We start from the raw sequence: 20424 nt of genomic DNA, 5'->3' as shown, positions 1-20424 counted from the left end.
CGGGCGAAGTACAGCTAGTAGCTGGTATAATATAGCTATAGTAGTTACATATTATATTTATCCCGATTTTATTTTAGCAAAAAAAGTGTCGGCTGGGGTTTTTTGGTAATATAACATAATAATATAAAGTATAAGTACTCAATATCGCCAAAATTTCCTTGACACGGGGGAAACAATACGACGTGACGTTAAAAGCAACATTTTACAATTTATGTCCTCTATAACCCGTTAAATCTTATGTGTCCGACTCGCAATAATTCACATCTCACATCATAACGGTTTTCATCGATATTATTTCTGCTGTACACCGAATTGAATCCCTGCTGTTTCTTCTGGTAAATCGGGGGCTAGTAACATTTATGAGTAGGAATAATATATGTTTATGTAGGTATCTAGTTTATTAGGGCATAGGTTCTTCAGGATTTGGAACAGACCTATCTTATTACATAAGTTATATTACAGGAAAATCTATCGCATTGAAACCAATATTATTATAATGTTTGGCCTAGTTTTTTTTATCATAATATTATATCATTATTATCACCTATGACGGACGACGGTATATAGTCATATTATAGCCACGCGTTACTAGGTTCGTCAATAATAAACATAACATATTAAACTTTGTACTTGTAGTTGTTACATTGCATTATAAATTATATAACATATGTACCTATATTCGTACATATTATATACCTATTATAATATTATAATTAGTATGGCGAATGGTTAAGCACTTTGGTCTATTAATTTAATCACTTAGAATAATTAACAATTAAAATAATAATTTATGGCATTTAAATTTAAATAATTGTGATTAGGTAACGAAACGTTGGTATAAATATTTATACTTAATATTTTATGTGCATAATATTATCTCCATAAGCTATACAAAATGCTTAAACGTATTGATTACAGACACCACGAGTTATGACGAACGCGTATTATTTGAAATATGTAATGCGAAATGTCGAATGTTAGCCAAATTCAATTTATTCATATGTTTAATTATTATTAGTAGGGTTCGGATTTGAAGGTAAATTTCTTTCTTTTATTAATCATAATAGAAAAATAATTTTTATACGAAAATGTGTTTCATTTAATTTCTTAGACGATGGATGCATTTTTTTTTGCCTTTTTTGCCTTATTACTTATAAATGCCTTTTTGCCTTTGTTTTGCCTTTTGTATCTTACTGATCCATTCAATTATTATAGTTATGGAAAAAATGGAACGCGATAAACCGATAACTGTATGTACCTATTTTTTTTATTTTTATTCATGGTACAGCATTAACTATACTTGGGTGCCTAATAGCTTTTATTTTTATTATTGTGCGCTAAACGAGAAAATATATACTAAAATGGTGAAATGTGCTACTACTTATCTTAGTGAAATGATAAATTACAATACATTATTTTGTATTCTAAATAATTATATATATTATATAATATGAATTTCATTATGGGGATTCGATACCGTGATTTTCTGTTTTTGTCTATAACACACGCGCGACATAGTATTGTAGACGTGATTTTTGCCAAATATACTAATTGATCTAATGAACCGATAAGAATTCTAAAAACAGATTTGAATTTGTTGTCAAAACTACCTGAAATCGACTTTCCTACATTTTGGATTTTTTGATTTTAACTTCTCCGAAAATTGAAATATAACAATTTTTAAATACTCTTTTTTAATATGATATTTTAAAGAATTTGGGGGATAATATCAAAAATGTGGGAAAGTCGATATCAAGTAGACTTGACGACAAATTCAAATCAGTTCTCAGAATTCTTATCGCTTCATTAGATCAATTGGTATGTTTGGAAAAAAACACCGTCTAAAAATCTATGCCATGCGTGTGTTAGACAAAAACAGAAAATCCCGGTATCGAATCCCCTTAAAAATAGAATTATTATAGGTTCCTACTTAAAGACATCATTGTTTGGATTAAATAATTGTTATCACTATTTATTATTAAACTCTCGGTGGCATATGGATTATTAGACGAACAATGTTGTTTCAATTTTAGTGCAATATAAACTTTAAATGAGTCTATAGGCTTTATAACAAGAGATATATTAATTTTAAATTTGGTCTTGCAGTTGGGCAGCGTTTATGAATTTGATAGTAGTGGAAATTTATTGAGGATGTTCGGAATTTCAGAGGGTGAATCTGGAAGGTTTCGGTAATAAACAACATTATATAGTGACGCTAAAGTAATTTTTAACTTCTAAAGAGTAGCTGGTCAACGCGTTTAGATGAGTTATCCTTACAGGAAGGAGGAATGGAACACAGTAGCTCATCCTGTATTCCTGTGTGATGTAGAATTGTTATCATTTATTAATGTGATTAATACGTTCTTTATTGCTTTCGATTAGGTATTAATGTTTTTGCTAACCAAGTGTAATGGGACTAGGTACGTAATGGTTAATAGTTATACTCATCCACATTATTGTGGATTGTATGAATTTTTTTTAATTTTTTTTATAATTGAAAACCTCGCAAAGTTACTGTAAGTAGTAAGTACCTTAACCGTTTTTATGTAGATGTATAATAATTAAAACCTATACAATGTCAACAGTTACCGTAGTTGTTAGTAGGTATCCAACATGTAAATGTTATATATTACGTATAATATAAATTATATGTTATTATACCATAATTTAAGGTCATATACCTAGTTATTGATTATAGATATCACACTTACAGTACTTGCTATTGCTCGTTAAAAATGTTTGTATTATTTAAAATCAAATAACTGAAAACAAATTGTTTATCAACGATATTAATCTATTTTAATGTGCTATTTCAAATAATTATATCAAATAATAATTATCTAAATAACAACTTACCATAGTTAATCATTTAGGTACCTACAATTTTATTTAACTATCTAAATATCACCTGTTTATAATTACATGTATTATTATGATACAAATTATACATATTGAGATAACCTAGTATATCGGATGACTTTAATATAGTCGGAAATTCATCAATATTTGTTGTTCTATAAGCGCCACTTATTCACCATACCAGTTATATATAATGATAATATGATCATTAAAATCACTAGGGTTGGACATTGGACATTAAATAGACATTTAAAAATAAATATACTGTTGTGTTGTTGGGTAACGATTATTTAAAATAATACACATATTATAATATTACATGCATGCTTAATATTATGACGTATTTATATAAATATAAATAAACCTATGGTGTGCAATATTTTGAAAATAAAAAATAAATAAAAGGTGACCTTCGGCATATATATTTTTCTGACAAACGTGCAAATTCGTTATTTGTTTTTATTTAATCTTACACAAACCGATGTTTATAAATTGTATGATAAAATAAAAAATTATTATTATTATTTTCGTTCATAATTTTGGTGTACCTAAAATCTGCTGGTAAGGTTAACCGGTTATAGTCTACCTACAAGCCGAAAACATGCGTTGCAACGGATGCGATGGCTGAACATATTATAATTGTATATTATATAATAAATATAAATATGTAACAGTCGTGATAAATTTACTGTGAATACTGTCACACAACACTCGTAATTATAAAATGTCATAATGTCATTTTTCCAATGATTTATAGGTTATAGGTCTATTTTGATTCTGAGTACTGGAAAATCAGACATACAATAGGTACTAGGTGCATCCCAAAAATATTCATACTAGTTGTCTCGTTTAAATAATTAAGTAGGTAGAGTTTCATAAAATTAGCTAAATTAGGTACCATGCAAATATTTGAATTCATTAACGTACGTGGTAAAATATTGTGTTATGATAATTCTATTATTATTTATTTCAACTTTTTTTAAAAAAAAATACAAATATAATTTACCTTCGGTAATACTACAAATATAAATAATAAATATATCTAAGCATTTTCAACTTTGTGGGTGGTTTTTGATAGAGAATTAAATTTTGTTGATATTCTCGAGGGGTAAAAAGTAATTCACATTCACATTTCCCACTACTTTATAAAATAATTGATAAAAACAAAATAAATAAAATAACTGGGAGTTCATAAGCAAAACCAGTTTTAAACAAAATCGATTGTTTTTTTATTGTAATTCAATATAGATAAAAAAATAAACATGATATGAATTTCAAAACATTTTGTCGTAGAGTAAAAAGCTTCAAAACTACAAACTAGGTCCCTAATAAGTTGTTGTAACGGCGGTTTAGAAATATCAACAAATTTAAAAATAAATAGACAATTTTTTTATAGAAATTTGAAGTTCAAATTTGATTTTTAAACGAAAAACAATATTCTCTATTTCAACAGCCTTAGTTATTTTGTTTTTATTCAAAAAATATTATCCGAATGAACTTTTTGAAATTATGTATATGCATATTATTATTACTTTTAAGTTAAAGCACACGATGACAATTTCTAAATATTTATATCAATAATTGTAAGCTATTTATACCACGAACCCATACACATCGTTATAGTTATAATAACCTCCCCCCCCCCTGTGGGTTATTGTAATATCATTTAACATTTGTATGTAACTAAAATCCCTCGGTATATTGAAAACTAATATGTTCTATGCGACCATACTAAATTTAAGTATGTTTCAACCCGTACATATGTATTGAATGCTTAAACACGTGAAAATAATTGATACATTTTTGTTTTTATTTTTCAGAATGCGTTGTTGGAGTCTGTAGAGTACGATCGCCAGCTAATAAACAATAAGCAGACTTCTAGTTTGTCTAATTTTCGGTAAAAAGCCGGTCATTGATGAACCACGTTGGAACGACAACCTCAACACGTTCTACTGAGTGGACATATACCGTGACGTCATGCAATTGGCCGACGGGTAGGAATTGGTTGCGAGTATCCGACGTTGAAGTGATAACGCCACGACTACTGACAGCCACCACTGTCCTCACTGAGTAATCGGATTGCGCTATTTTAGTATTTTACCACGATGGAACGCAACAGATTATTTCTGGAACCACGGTTGTAGCCGGAATCGTAGAACTACGACTACGACCACGACCACGACCACCACTCGCACTAGTCGAATTGCGATCCAATCGTCTCTTGTGGATTTATGGAAGCGGACGACGATGGACGCGACCCGGCGGCGGTGGCGAAGACGGAGACGGAGGCGGCGGCGACGACTACGACCGGAAACGACGACGATGACGATGACTGTGGCTCTCCCGGGAGTGGCGAAGAGTATGACGATTATCTGGACGAATTTCTCAAAAAGCTGTGCCGGGAACGGGTAACTGCTAGTGACCAGCCGTGCACTGTAAAGCGAGTATCGGTTCAGGTGGAGTCTGTGCCATATGGGGGTGTCCGTTACGGGGGGTTGGATGCGGTGGACGACAATGAAGCGGACGATGACGATGACGGTGCGTCGACAGCAACTATTACTCGTAAGCCTAAAATACCAGACGGTGGCTGGGGCTGGATGGTGGTATTTGCTTCACTGATGATCTGCCTCATCTCGGATGGTATCAGCTTCTCGTTCGGCTTACTGTACATCGAGTTCCTCAAGGAGTTCCAAGAGAGCAAGTCCAAGACGGCGTGGATTGGTAGCCTGTTCATGGCCGTGCCGCTGATCCTGGGCCCGGTGGGAAGCGCACTGGTTGACAAGTTTGGGTGTCGGAAGATGACCATCCTGGGAGGTGTAATTTCAGGCCTGGGATTCATCATATCGTCGTTCGCCGATTCAATCGAGATGGTGTTCTTCACTTTCGGATTCCTTTCTGGGTTAGGCCTGTGCCTATGCTACGTGACAGCCGTCGTCAGTATCGCATACTGGTTTGACAAAAAACGCACCTTAGCCACCGGGCTGGGCGCGTGTGGCACCGGGATCGGCACGTTATTATATGCACCGATGACTCAATACTCGATCGAGGAGTACGGCTGGCGGGGCACCGTACTTCTGTTAGCTGGCACGTTTTTCAACTTTTGCGTGTGTGGTGCTTTGATGCGAGACCCGGACTGGCTGATCGCTGAACAGAAGAAACCTGCGGTCACCGGTGGGCACTCCGGGGCCGTTACCACCAAACCGTGGACTGACACAGAAGAGTCCATCGTCGATCACTGCCCGGTGGTAGGTGTCGAGAACGAAACAGTCACTGCATCCACTGGACGGACTAAGGGAATCGATCTGATCGCGTCCGAACCGGATGTAGACGCACTCATGCAGTATCCAGGAGTCGAGCAATACAGGCGCATGGTGAAAGAAGCTCAGTGCGCCGAGTACAAGCTGACCGGTGTCACCACCACCGTCCGCAGTCCAATGACCGACGGTGTGCGTAGGCTACCCGACGACAACACTTGTTTCCGGTCGGTCATCAACTTACCCACATACCTCAAGCACAATGAAAAAGTGAGTTTATATATTTTTTAATGATCCCGTCACGCTAACCTAACCGTCACCTCACTCATATCTCTTATTCGCCAAAAATGCTTTAACTTCAACTCTGATTTCAAACTTCGAATTTCTGATAAATTATATTCACTTTAAACGTTGTTAGTAATCCTACATAGGTACACCTAATTGGAAATAATTCGTATTATTATATAGACATAGCATATTGTACGACAATAATAATGGTGTAACTCGTTGAAGAAGATCATGTTGACAGTAAGCTTAATGTCGTTAGAATACGTTAAAGAATAAATCCCTTCTTATTTTAAGTAGAAACCACATTTAAAATTATATAGATAAATCGATATTTTGTAACGAAATAAACTCGGTATAATAGGTCATATAATGTCGTACATTCATTGTTATGACAGTTATGACGTACGTAAACTTATATTTGCATTAATTTAATGTGTACAATTGTTCCGGTTATTGACATATTATATTATTATATTATCAACAAAACAATTAAAAGTAAAGTTAATCATTGTAAAAATAAACAATTGAAATTAGTAGGTATTAAACTCTTAGATGGGTGATGAATTGTATTGTACTTATACAATATTTATAAAGCAACTTCAGATGTTTTTAAACAATTTGTTGTGATTTTCTTACGTCTTTAGTATTATACTTGTAGACATGTTATACGAATCAAAGCTATATTAATAACCGGAAGCAACGAGTTAGGAATTATGATATACATTTAGAAGTTATCATTATACCAAGTTAGGGGTCCTCCAAAGAATAATTCTTTTGTAAATCGTTTTTATATACAAGTATATATAAATACCTGACATGAAGTGAAAATAAAATTAATTTTTAAAAAACATTACTCGACATAAATGGGTACCTTTATGTACGTATATAATATATATTATATAAACCTATATAAACCTAAGTATACAGTAATTCTTAATTAAATTATGTTGAGCGACGTAACAGGAATATTTTTTTTAATGAGCAACTGTTTTTAATGGCAATCTTTAAATTTAATTAATCTGTTTTGACTAAATAATTAATACTTGCACTAAATGTGTATACAAGACTCAACTACAACACAAGTAAATAAGAAGGTTTAGATATTTGATTAATAAGTATCAATAATTTGCGTAGGTAGTCATCTAAATAAAATAGAACAATATTATTACAATGTAAATCAGGCAATAACCACCCCTCCACACCAAACAAAATGTCTATTATTTTTGGTTTTCCGAAATGTCAAAAACTAAATTATACTACCTAGGCATTTTGTCATAATTACAATAGGCATATCCCTATATTTTATTTTATTTTCAAACGCAAGTTTTCAATACAAAATTTAATTTTGGAGTTTTTTAATGTTAAAATAGATGAATTAATGTTTTATATTCTAGTGGACTTAACTTAAAATAATACATTTTAACTAACTATTATTCCAATATTAGTTTCACTACATAAAAAAAAGAATTTCTTATGGTAATATTATTTTAAAATTTAAAAGTAAAAATATTTAAAGTAATTCAATAGCAGAAACTGTTTTACAAAGAAATAGATACTAAACTAATAAAATTAAAATTTGAATAAATGTATATAAATATATAATATTACATAATACGCACTATGTTGATTAATATATTTTGTCAAAAGTTTTCGAAGAAGTGATGGATAAAATTGGTATTTTAGGTTCAGAGTGGAGCGAAGTGTTTTTTGTTGTTGTTCGATGACACTTTTTAGGGCATAGAGAATGCTTGATTCTTGGTATCATATTTAATATAGATGATATTTTGAGTGAAATCAAAGAAGAAAATGTCCAATTCTTTTTAATAATTGGGAATTATTAAAAAACTGCTAAACGGAAATGATAACAAAACACTAGTTTTCAGCAAAATAATTTTTTTTTTTTTGTCGTAATTTAGAAATAAATAACGATGATGACTCTAAATATATACTATACATAGTCTCTATGACTTGAAAATTTCACTAAACATTTGTATTAGACATTTTCTAGACATGGTATTATAATTACCAGCCTAACCTAAGTAAGGTTAGGTTAGGTTACTTACAATTTTTCATTTGAAACTCTCTTTTTTTTATGTTAATAAAATTTTTTATTTCCCAGTCAAAAAGATTTAAAATGTAATACAAGATTGGCTTCTTATAAGTTTTTTACGGCAATTAGAAAAAGATTGAAAATACGGTTACAATTTTTTTTTTATAAACAATTTTTGGTATTTTGTAGTACCTAATAATATAAGTCATATATTTTACATTTTTAAATTTCAGAACAACTTTGTTTTAAGAATGGCATAATAATATGACACTTCACTAAGTTGGCATTTCTGAGTATCATCTCGTAAAATATATCGGCAATAACGCAGTAGCCTGAGTATAATAGTTTTAGTATAGTTTTAGTAATAAAGTGAACAAACACATTTAATAACTTAAACTTTATTATAAATACAAAGAATGATTTAATTACTGCTGGTTAAAGTCGTACTGCTGGTCCGGCCAGACCGGTTGGTAGGCGTCTTCGAATCATAAATCTACACCACTTGATATCGGTATTTACAAATAGAAAATAGGTACTATAGCAGTTAGTACTGTATAACACAATAAGGAAAATGTCAGAATATAATATTGTCATTTTTACATGCGATTATCTGGTGAACGTCATAAACTTTAAAACACGCGAGGTTCTCTGCGATAATGAAATTGTGTGTCATAATATTACTCTTATTATAAAAGTTTGGATTTACGTGAGAGATAAATAATGAATCATATAGACAAAAGGCTGCAAAAAGTCTTAAAATGCAAGTCACAAGAAAGGTAAAATATTCGCAGAGCAAGTTTTCATAACTTTCATTATATAGGGTTAACCGTAAGAGTTAAACTAAAGTACCCGACATCAAGTTAACATGTAAGTTAACATCAATAAATAATTTAAATATCATAGGTACCTACGGAGTATCCCTATCCTAAAATGTATCAGAATATAAAAATATACCCACTTAGAGGTTTGTGGAAAAAAAATAACACTTCGTGAATAACAGTTGACTATAATATACTGATATGTTTAAATAACATCAATGTCTCAAAAGATGTAAATATTATAAGTCATAATCATAAAATATAAGTTTTGATCAACATTGACTACCTATGTTAGGAACTTCCTGTAAGAGCTTAAGATATTGGCTTGTAAAATATAGGCATATACAATATTGGCTAGCCTACGACGTCACTGCGCCTTTTACTGTAACACGTACGATAAAAGACGAATATTTCCCTGGGTAATGACTACTGTTATCAAAGTAGAACCTTGTTTTTTATTTTACCGTCTACAATTAATCTTTTAGAAGATAGCTTGTGGGGCTGAAGGCCTGTGGGTCATGGGGGAGTCACGATCTGCACCTCCAGAGTCAACGTTCTGGCTTTTATGTTAATCAGGTAAATGAGATTTTATAAATAAGCTACGTTTAAAATTCATGAACCACATTATACTTAATAATGGTGTCCCTCCGCCATTCATTGTTCATGCCTTGAGTTTTAAATCGTTTACGCCCTTGTCGAATACTTTATTATTATTTTCTTAAAAAAAGGGACACAGAAATGCATTATTAATAAAAATAAAAAAGTATTTCTAGCATGAATTTATGTGTTTTATATATATATATATATATATAAATAAACATTTTTCAAAATAAATATTTTAAGTCTCATAATAGACCCCACAGAATGTCGTAAATAATATAATAACACATATTTTCTACCACGTATATTCAACGGTTCATAAACTATAAAAATAATCATTTTCAATACCACAATAAACTTACAAAGAAAAATTTGAATGTCTACTGAGTAAGCCACGTTTTATATCTAAATCCTGTCATATTCGGACAACCTATAAATGGTACTACATTGGTACGTAATTAATATTACAATACCTAATAAAAAAAAAATGTTAATTTGTTATAGATACAGGTGATGGGTAAAATTTAAATTTAAATTTTGAAGACTAATTGTTAATTTATTGTACCTGATTGCGTAGACTAAGATAAAATAAAGTTAAATAATAGTTTAATGTAAATATGATATATTAATTTTATACAATGGGTCTTGAGACCCGAGAGGAAGTGGCCGGCTGGCGTCATATTATGATAGTGTACTATAAGGCTTAAGGTATGAGAAAAATCCCTTTGAAGCGGTCTAACTCTTTTGTTTATTTAGTGATAGGCAATTTAACATTGTATTAAACAAAACTGAACACAAATTTTTTCAAATTTTTATTGACATTTTTTTATTAAGTGTTCTATCAATTAACATATGAACACAATTAAACCAGAAATGTATAAATTATTTTTTTAAACTAAAAGGAGTAAAAAAAATTGACAAAAATTAGCATTTTTGAAAGTAATAAAAGTAATAAAGTACCTAATACAAAAATAAAATAGTATAAGACTCCTCCTTTAAAGGGGTTTTTTTCATATCTTATGGTATACCATCGTAATATGACGCCGGCCGGTCACTCCCCCGGGACACATTGTATAAAGAGTTATAGTGAATATAACTTATAAGTACCTATTTAATATATTATTAACGTTATAAGCTTATAAACAAATTACAGTATAAGATTCTACGTGTCACTGCACAATGTCCGATGTATTATTTATTCACAGCTATAAATATAGTAGTACCTAGGCAGGTAATTAATTTAAATACTCATTAATATTGTGATACACAATTTAATTGTTTCCGACTATAATGATATTTGATTATAAAACATTTATTGATTTCAGCTATAATTATAAGATGTGTATATAACATATTTTATTATAATATTATAATATAATCCAATTAGCATATCTTTTGTTCAATACATTTAATGTTTATCCTTGTATATGTGCATTTTAACGTGAAATTGAAATCGTTTTATTTTTCCTAACGGCATTAACATGCACATAATTTACGGACATTACATTTAGCGTCGGATGCCAATTTTTGTTTTTTTCTTCTTTTAATTCTCACCATCCGCGTAGGTACCGATCGCGTACTTCAAATAATATTGGACACTATCCATATAACCTGCACATTTTTATACACCTTGTCGTTTAACAGTAGACTGTTTTTGTTAGGAATAGAGATGCAAAACTTGCGATAAAAACAAACAAATTAGGAAAACTATATAGTTTATGGTTTTTAGTATAATATAATAAAATATAATTGTGTCGAAAGCATTACGTCTATTAATAGCATCAAAGATAATATGTGAACACTAGACAACGCGTCTTAGGAAAGAAGAATTTATATTAGGTATAGCCATGCAGGTAGGATAAAATTCTACCATTCTAATTAATATTAGACAATTTCACCGTCTAAAAATATGACCTCCAGTCTGTGCGAACCGTGTATTCATTATTTCATTATACATACAGTTCGTCAACGTTAGGTACTTCCAGGGGAGTATAGGTGGAAACATGAAATTTGGCACAAAGGTAGGTCTTATATGCAATAGAAAAGGGAACAATTTAAAATTGCAATTTTCTCAAAATTAGCACCGCTTTTGGAAGAATTGGGGCATATTTATTACATTTTATAAAATCGTAATATTGTATATACCTAAATACATACATTTTGATGAAGATGCTGAATCCAAATATTTTATTAGTTTTGATAATTAGATTAAAAACCAGCTATTAGTTAAAGATATTAGGGAGTGTAAATTTGATTTTTATAATTCTAATGATAACAATTATCTGAACGCATACGGCAATAGGCATATAGGTACCTACATGAAATATCACCAAACAAAAACCTAACAATTAATGTTAAAAGTAGTGTATGCCATAAAAATATAAAATACATAACAATATAATATGTAAGTCAATCAAAAATACACCGAAAAGTTGAAATTATAAATAAAGCCAAATACAATTTTTAAAAATGAGATCATTTTATACAAAATAATAATAATTTGGTATATTATTTCAAAAAAATGCATGTACAAGTAAGATATTGAAGGTACGTCTCCCCTGCAGCGCCTAGCGTCACTACCAGTCCGGACATAGGTCAGATATGACGCGGCCGTGCTGTTCCACTGTTCAACGCTGCAGAGAAACTGTACCAAATAACACTACAACTGTTATTGAATTCGCCAAAAATAATAGAAACTTTTTACTTTATTGCGTTTTTTATTACTTATTAGATTTTTCTAATATTAATATTTATATTAAATTACAAAATATTGGAGATAAATAATTACTTAAATTTGTGAAATTCATAAAATAATTTAAAAACAATCCCGAAGCACCTCAACAGAGGTCCAAACAATCGAAGAGAACTAGAGAAGACAATATAAAACATAATCCCTCCAGTGCCTCATAAAACCCAAGACGACACCCACCATGCTGAAGCTAGTAAAAAGAATGCTATCCAACAAAAACCTAACCACGAAAAAAGAGCCAAGTACCAGAACCTCTCTCAAAAAAGTCTGCTTATCAAAGTAATGACATCTACATTGTGGTCAAGTCTGCTCTCAATAATCCTAATGGCATAAATGCATAATCCCAAATACATTAATGTGCAATAAATCTCTTTTAAATGTATTGCTTATAACTTGGCCAGTTTCAAAGAAAAGTAATCAGTGGGTGATGTATTTCAATCATTGACAACGCCAAAGTGACAAAATCAGAAACTTGCCAAGTGATAAACAATTAAATTAAAAGAGATTTGTTGCACATAAATGTATTTGTGTAATAAGGTTATTGACTAATGAAAGAGCAGACTTGGCCGAAATATCAATATTTCGATAGGCAGAATTTTTTGGAAGTGGGTCTGGGACTTGGCCCTTTTTTCATGGTTAGTTTTTTGTTGGATAACTGTATACTTACTGTTGAATCACCTAAATCGTATTATGTATATCAAACATATGATATACATACGTCCTACCTATATGTATATTGAATGCATTAATCATGGTTCAAATTTTGTAAAAACAAATCTCCTCAAATGTAAGTTATTCAGAGATTGACTGGGACGTCTCTCGATATTATTTGACCTATTATAATTTAGTATTATCATATTATGTGACCTATAATAATTTATTGCTATCATAATATTATGTGAATATAATAACCAGGCAACGTTTTTCCCCAGGTTCCGTTCGAGGTACTCGAGTCGTTAAGTTCCAACAAGACACTGTTCAATTTGATCCTAGAAAACTATCCGAACCTGTTGTTGTGCCGGAGTAGCAGTGTGAGCCAGGTGAACAATGCGTCAGTGGGCAAAGATCTATCAGATACGCGGACGGTCTACAACAAAGACAATGCGCTTCGGTCCGACTCGCCGCCGCTGGTCATGAAGATGAAGCTAAAACAATCGAAGAAGTCAAACTCAATGGGTTCGGGCGTTATATCTCCATTAGAATCGCAAGCTATTTCACCCCCACAGACTTATACCGCTGACAATAGCCCCGAACGACACCCCAAGGCACATCACTCGATGTTGAAGAGACAATTTAGCACCACTCAAAGCAGCTATTTGAAGAGTTTACCATATCACAGGTCAGTCGTACGATCCATTGCGTGTAAATTAATCGACAGTATAATAATATGATGTTCGTTAATAAATAATAATACGCACAATATATAATATATACAATACTCGCGATCAGTAAAATATTAATAACTATTATTCAATAACCGATAAACTCCATAATATTTTAACTTCTATAGTTAAGTTTCAATTTCTCAAAATATAATATGTATTTTTTTTCTCCTAGAAAAGGCTTGGGTATTTGAAAATTCTTTTATTATTCTTGTGAGCAAGAAATAAGAACTATTTCTATTTTATTCAACAATGGCTTATTGTTTACCTACATATGAAGAATACATATCCGTATTATGTATTATGGTAAAACATAATACGAAACTCGATAAAAACTATCTTCATAAAATAATAAAGCTAGATTATGATAATTGCACACAATAATTGGCAATATATTTCCCCTGGCATTATATACTATGCTCAAAGTTCATCCCCATCATGCTATAAGCTATAATTCATTGAATATTAAAACATATTTTTTTTTTTAAACAATATGCTAAAGCTTAAATATTATTTATTTGTGTGTGTTTAATAATTTGACATTAAAATATTTATATTATAATAGATATACTTAAAGTTTTGCTTATTATAATATAGCCTATAGATAGTAGCAAATTGATATATTTTCATTATTTTACAATTCTAGAAAACTTCAAGGACAGCTATATAGCTATATAATGTTGAATGTATTGATTGATTATTGGCAAATTATACCATGGTAGAAGAGTGTCATCATCTATATTTTTAGATACGTTAAAAAAACATTTTTTCTATACTTTACCTCCATAAGAAATTTGTCACAGTTCCACCACCAATAAAAACCGCACATAATAAAAATCATATTTGTGTTCTTCATTTATTTTAAAAGTTGTTCTTAATATCGAATACTTAAAATAAAGATTAATTGTGTGTCATAAATTAACTTAACCGTTATAGTTCACTATAAAATCCTTCATTTGATGACGTTTATAATATATTCTCGTTCGTGTATGATATTTGATATATACCGAATTGGTATGTAGTTACGCATCACAAATCAAACGTCTGAATGATACATCAAATCGAAACTGATTTTTTTTATTCCTGAATGAGTAGATTTATTCAAATGCTGTAAGAATATAGAACAAAATTGTATTTACAGAGTACCATATTTTTTAAAATATATAGGAATACAACAGAAATCTAAAAATCCAACAGTAGATATGTTTATGATTTATAATAAAACTGAAAGCATGCTTGTATACTTGGATCTTGGATAATGCTGTATTAAGTGCTTAACAATGTATAATGTATTGTATACATTTTGTAATCTTGTATATATAATATGTATAACGTTAAACGTATAACGTATGTGTGTGTTTTATGGACAGCTTCGGCACTCAGCATTAAGATATTATATTGAAATACTTCTGCGCGTTGGAAGTATTAACGTTATGTTCCTCATACACTATTGTATATTAACGTTTTTTTTTTATTAATTATATAAGAATCTATAGTATATATAATGTATATGCATTGAAACTTCCATATTACGACGTCTCATTGGACACAAAAAAATCGTATTACCTATATAGAGAACTTCGTTAAATAGAATTGCATAAATTTGGCTTTATTTCTCAAAAATATTTCGTTAAACGTAAATTTTTGTTAAATAGAAGTTCTTTATATGGAAATTTCACTGTATATATATATATATAAAAGTATTTTTTGTACTTGTATACTATACGTCTATAATACTAGCTATACTTAATACCTATGTATGATTAATCGATTAATGATAATACAAATATTATAGAACTATAACCTACTTTAATTTATCACTGTAACGAATCGTCCTTTTTTTCATTTTTATGCATTGTATAGTATTCAACGTACAATTTGTATAACTTAGTACCTAGAATCCCGATATCTTTGAGTCCGGAAAATACAAAAGTAAAGTCAAATATTTTTTTAGCAATATATAATAATAACATAAGTACCATACTTATAAATTTCTCATTATTTTTTACATATTTTTAATTAAAAGTTAATATTTTACTAGCTACTATCAATTATATTATGTTTATCGATAAACATTATATTATTATACAGACAAACTTTAAAAAATGTATTCCCAGCAGTAAATTTTTCAAAATAATAAAAAAAATACTGAATTTATTTCAGAATGTTTTCTAAAACACTTGATAAGTTACCAGTAACTATAACTTAAGCCTTAAGGCACTTTATTTACACTCGTTTTGTATGTAATTGATTTTAAACAAAATAGTTCCTTACAAGTTATTTTAAGTTTTTAATTGTCAGTATATAAATTGAATAACAATATAAAATAAAGTAAATATTTAAAACCTATTATATCTATTCCTGCTAAGCCATATAATATTTTCTAAATTAACTTTTATCAGTATAACTTGTATCGAAATAAATATTTATCCTCTGTATGAGTTTCAATAATTTACCCATCAAAGTCGATAAGTAAAAAACGACTATGCATTTTAAGGCAGTGTTTCATCAAAGAATGTGTAATGGTCTATAACTATCAACTACCTATAAAATATGTATAATGTAGCTTAATAGGATGTACATTTTATGTATGATCTATTAGTTTTTAACCATTGCAGCATTAAGCGTGTTAAAATATTAATTTAGATTAGAGACCATTCATAAATTATGTACCGTAAATTTTGGCAAAATCCCATGCACGTTATGTAATTTATGAATGCCTGCAAACGTGAACATACACATAAATCGAATTATTGTGTATAATATATCATACTCCCAACGGATTAAATACTATTTTCATGATTTAATGTGTCAAAATGAGAATGGCGGGAATATAATATTATTATTAGATTTATATAACCGAATTGATATTTTAGAGGTGGTAGTAGGGAAAATTTCTTTCACACAATTTATATTTTATATTCTGAGTGAAAGAGCTATTGTTAATATTGGTTTTATAATGACATGCGTGTTATTTACGTTATTGTTTTCAAAAAAAATAAAAACTATAAAATAATATTAACTCTTATGCCTAATAATATAATAGTGTCTTATAGCTGTACTCTACGTAGTACGTACGTTGTAATTCGTATTGACAGCAGTTAATTTAAATTTCACCAACCACCCCTATCCCACCAATTAACGATAAATATATCATAGATAGGTAATAATAATAATAATAATAATGATAAATCATGCCCCATATAACAATAATTCTAATAGCGTGAGTAAAATATTGTATTTTCGTTGGTGTACAGCGTATAGACCACGATTAAAGATATATATTTAATCGTGGTATAGACTATAATATTTGTTTAAATAATTATGATATAAATACACGGCGTTATAAAATATGTGAATTACATATTTTGTGTTTCAGGAGCTCCGTGATGTACAAAGGAGCAATATTGAACATCCAAAAAAATTCTATGAAAGCGTCCTCATGCCCAGACATATACAACAATAACTCTACATTAACAGTCACTAGCGAACCCGATTCCGTAAGTTTATTTTTTTCCCCCGAAACAATTTACGCCTTCCTTATTTAGATGACACGAACGGATGCAGAACTGTAACTGTAACTGTAAACATGTAAAACTGGAATTATTTCGAATCCTCGCAAAATAAATAAATAAACGCCCAACACACACGTTTTTACAGATGTTCCGCAGGCATAGTTTTGTCAAAGTAATTAATCAGTTATCGAATAAACGTGTGAATACGATACGTCGAGTTAGGCGGAAAAGATCATATTTTCATCCGAAATCATTGAAAAAGGTAAGGTAGGATGGTGAAGATGTGTGGTGGATGGTGAGTGCTACTAGGAAATTAATGCATTTGGCATGAATTAAAAAATGATGATGTGGAGGAAGAACTATAGTTAAGACTTTAAAGTATGCATTGCATTTTGAATCTAAACATTTTACCTTTTGCCACAACTTGTATTGTTAATTTATGAAATATCAATTGATCTTAATATAGGCATTCTTCATACTTAATTATTATAATATATATTTTTTCAAACTTTTGTAATTACTTTAAAAAATTTTGTTTCCATCGAATTCCGCTAAATTAATTTGTTTTATAAATAAATAATTTTTGAAATTTACACAGTATACATACGTAACTAGTTCAGCCTTTATTAATTTATTATGCATTAATTACAATTATTTTAAAAGTCAAAATACGACTATACCTATATTATATAGTACATGTTAAATTCTTATTTTTGAATCAAAAGACTGCTATATTCAATATGATATGAACGAAAAATAAACGATTTAATAAATTAGAGTAGTGTTATAATATTATAAAATATTTTTAAAATGGTTAGATAAAAATTGTAGTTTTGAACTCGCTATAGAGCAGGACCTACTCGCGACTGGCGCCTACGTCATGTACTACAATATGTAAATAAATGAATGTCCGTTGTAATAATATTCGGTATAATGTAATACAAAACAATAACATATAAACGTGGAGAACCCACCCACATAAATATGCATGTTCTACGACAGAAACTATATTATATAATTTATATAATATATATATATACCTACTATATAGGTACACGTTACAGATACATGTTATATTGTTATAATATATTATTGTTCGCATACAAATTTAATGCTACGCATGACAATAACTATACATATATATATATTGATATGACAATCATATGCGCACACGAAAAAATAAATAAATATAAAGTCGTTATAAGTTATTACGGATAATAAAACCAACAATATTGTTTATTTTATGATCGATATGGTCTATACAATATACAGGGTGATTCACACAGCAAGCTCACCCCATTTTTTCCCCCATTAATAATGAATTTATTCAAATTATGATTTTTTAATTTTTAAATATACTCACAGGACATAGACCATATTTTATAAAATCCTTGAATTTTTTTGTACTACTTAAGAAATGTCCTGTGACAATAAAAACTTCTGTTTTTCAAATGAGAACATAATTAATTAGGTATATAATATAATATTTATAAAACCATGAATGTATACTATTCAATTATATATTTCAACAAAAAAATTGAGAAGTATCTTTATACCTGCACTCCCCCCTCCTCCTGAATTATCCATGTACTGGTGCACGTAATATAATATAATATGTTAGCCACTTATCGGTACTATATATAACTATATAAGTAATACAAAATATGTAATAGGAATTGGAAATTCATGGATAACGGCCGGATGTGACGCATATATGCTATTATTTTAGGTGGCCCCTGTCACCGATGGCTGGCCCAGAAATCCTTTTGTAGTTTTGTGTGTTCCTCACAACCACGAGTTCTCTATGCTCAGTGCACATTTTGAATTGGAGAATTACTTATACACATACAGTACTCTTAAAAAAACAGTTCTCAAACTGTCAAAGTGTCAAGGGGAGATAGATAGGAGATTTAGGAGTATAATCTCTCTCACCCTTGTCGAAATACTTTTTTTTTTAAATTCTGTAATCGTTATATAATATAATCAAAATTAAATATATACGGTGCAGTAGTATGACTTTGTTTTAGATTTTGAGAAGTGCGATTTAGGAATACATCTGTGAATCTGCTTTGTTGTGAAATAACGAATAGGTAAATAATGTGTGATTTTTGATTCATATTAGAACAAAAAAAAAATGTAATGTATAAGTTGGTTATGCCATTTTTCGAATTTCTCCGGTAGTCTTAGAACGAATCTGATAAAGAGCCGTTGATCTTAAAAACCTGTTGACTAAAATATTATATAGTAGTTGCTTGATATTTTATGTTATATTTATTATTTTGATATAGGTAGCTCTTTTGATACATTCATTTAAAAATGAGTTTTAAATTGTTTCTTTTCTCGTGACAAGCTACTCCGTGTTAATCATCTTCATACAATCGTATTATATATGTATATGTTATAAACAACCCTCATAAATAAATATATAATATGTATAGATGACAAACCCAAAAGAACGTAAAAAAAATATATTACGAAAAATTTAAGGTATCGAAAAAAAGTAAAAACGAATGACGCGTATAATATTTTACACCAGTAAACGCGCAAATTTAAAAAGATTTTATTTTCCTCAATATCTTTTTGAATCTTGAAATTTGAAACTTGGACCTGCCCACATAATTTTAATTATTTCAATTACACTTGTATATAAAAATTATTTTACTAATGCAAATGATAATAAGTTATTGCTCAAGTAAATAATTATATATGAAAAAAGAGCAAAATATTATTTTTATAAGAACATAAAAAAAAATGACTGTTATTACTTATTACAACTTTATCGCACTAGGTTGATTATACTTTTTTTTGGAATACTTATCGGTTAAAACGATTTTACACAACATTTAGAAAGATTTAAAATTACCATAAAATATCTGCAAGTTGCTGCTGTACATTTCTTGTATAACTTT

At 29.8% G+C, this 20424-nt stretch overlaps 1 protein-coding gene across 2 annotated transcripts in view; it reads left to right on the top strand.

The window, feature by feature from the left end:
* The window catches only part of LOC100163886 (monocarboxylate transporter 14), a 43999-nt gene that overhangs the window by 11224 nt on the left and 12351 nt on the right, over window positions 1-20424 (top strand). The window contains exons 2-5 of one of the 2 annotated variants that reach the window (XM_008183764.2): window positions 4680-6383; window positions 13551-13957; window positions 17380-17500; window positions 17661-17777. In XM_008183764.2, the coding sequence (XP_008181986.1) occupies window positions 5091-6383; window positions 13551-13957; window positions 17380-17500; window positions 17661-17777 (1938 nt within the window). In that variant the 5' untranslated portion in view covers window positions 4680-5090. The remainder of the gene's footprint in view (window positions 1-4679; window positions 6384-13550; window positions 13958-17379; window positions 17501-17660; window positions 17778-20424) is intronic. The other variant, XM_001945500.4, reaches the window with a different exon arrangement.

This window comes from Acyrthosiphon pisum, chromosome A1 (assembly GCF_005508785.2).
Source record: "Acyrthosiphon pisum isolate AL4f chromosome A1, pea_aphid_22Mar2018_4r6ur, whole genome shotgun sequence".
Classification (NCBI taxonomy): domain Eukaryota; kingdom Metazoa; phylum Arthropoda; class Insecta; order Hemiptera; family Aphididae; genus Acyrthosiphon; species Acyrthosiphon pisum.
The sequence above is the reverse complement of the archived record's forward strand: the minus strand, read 5'-3'. Positions and strand labels throughout refer to the sequence as shown.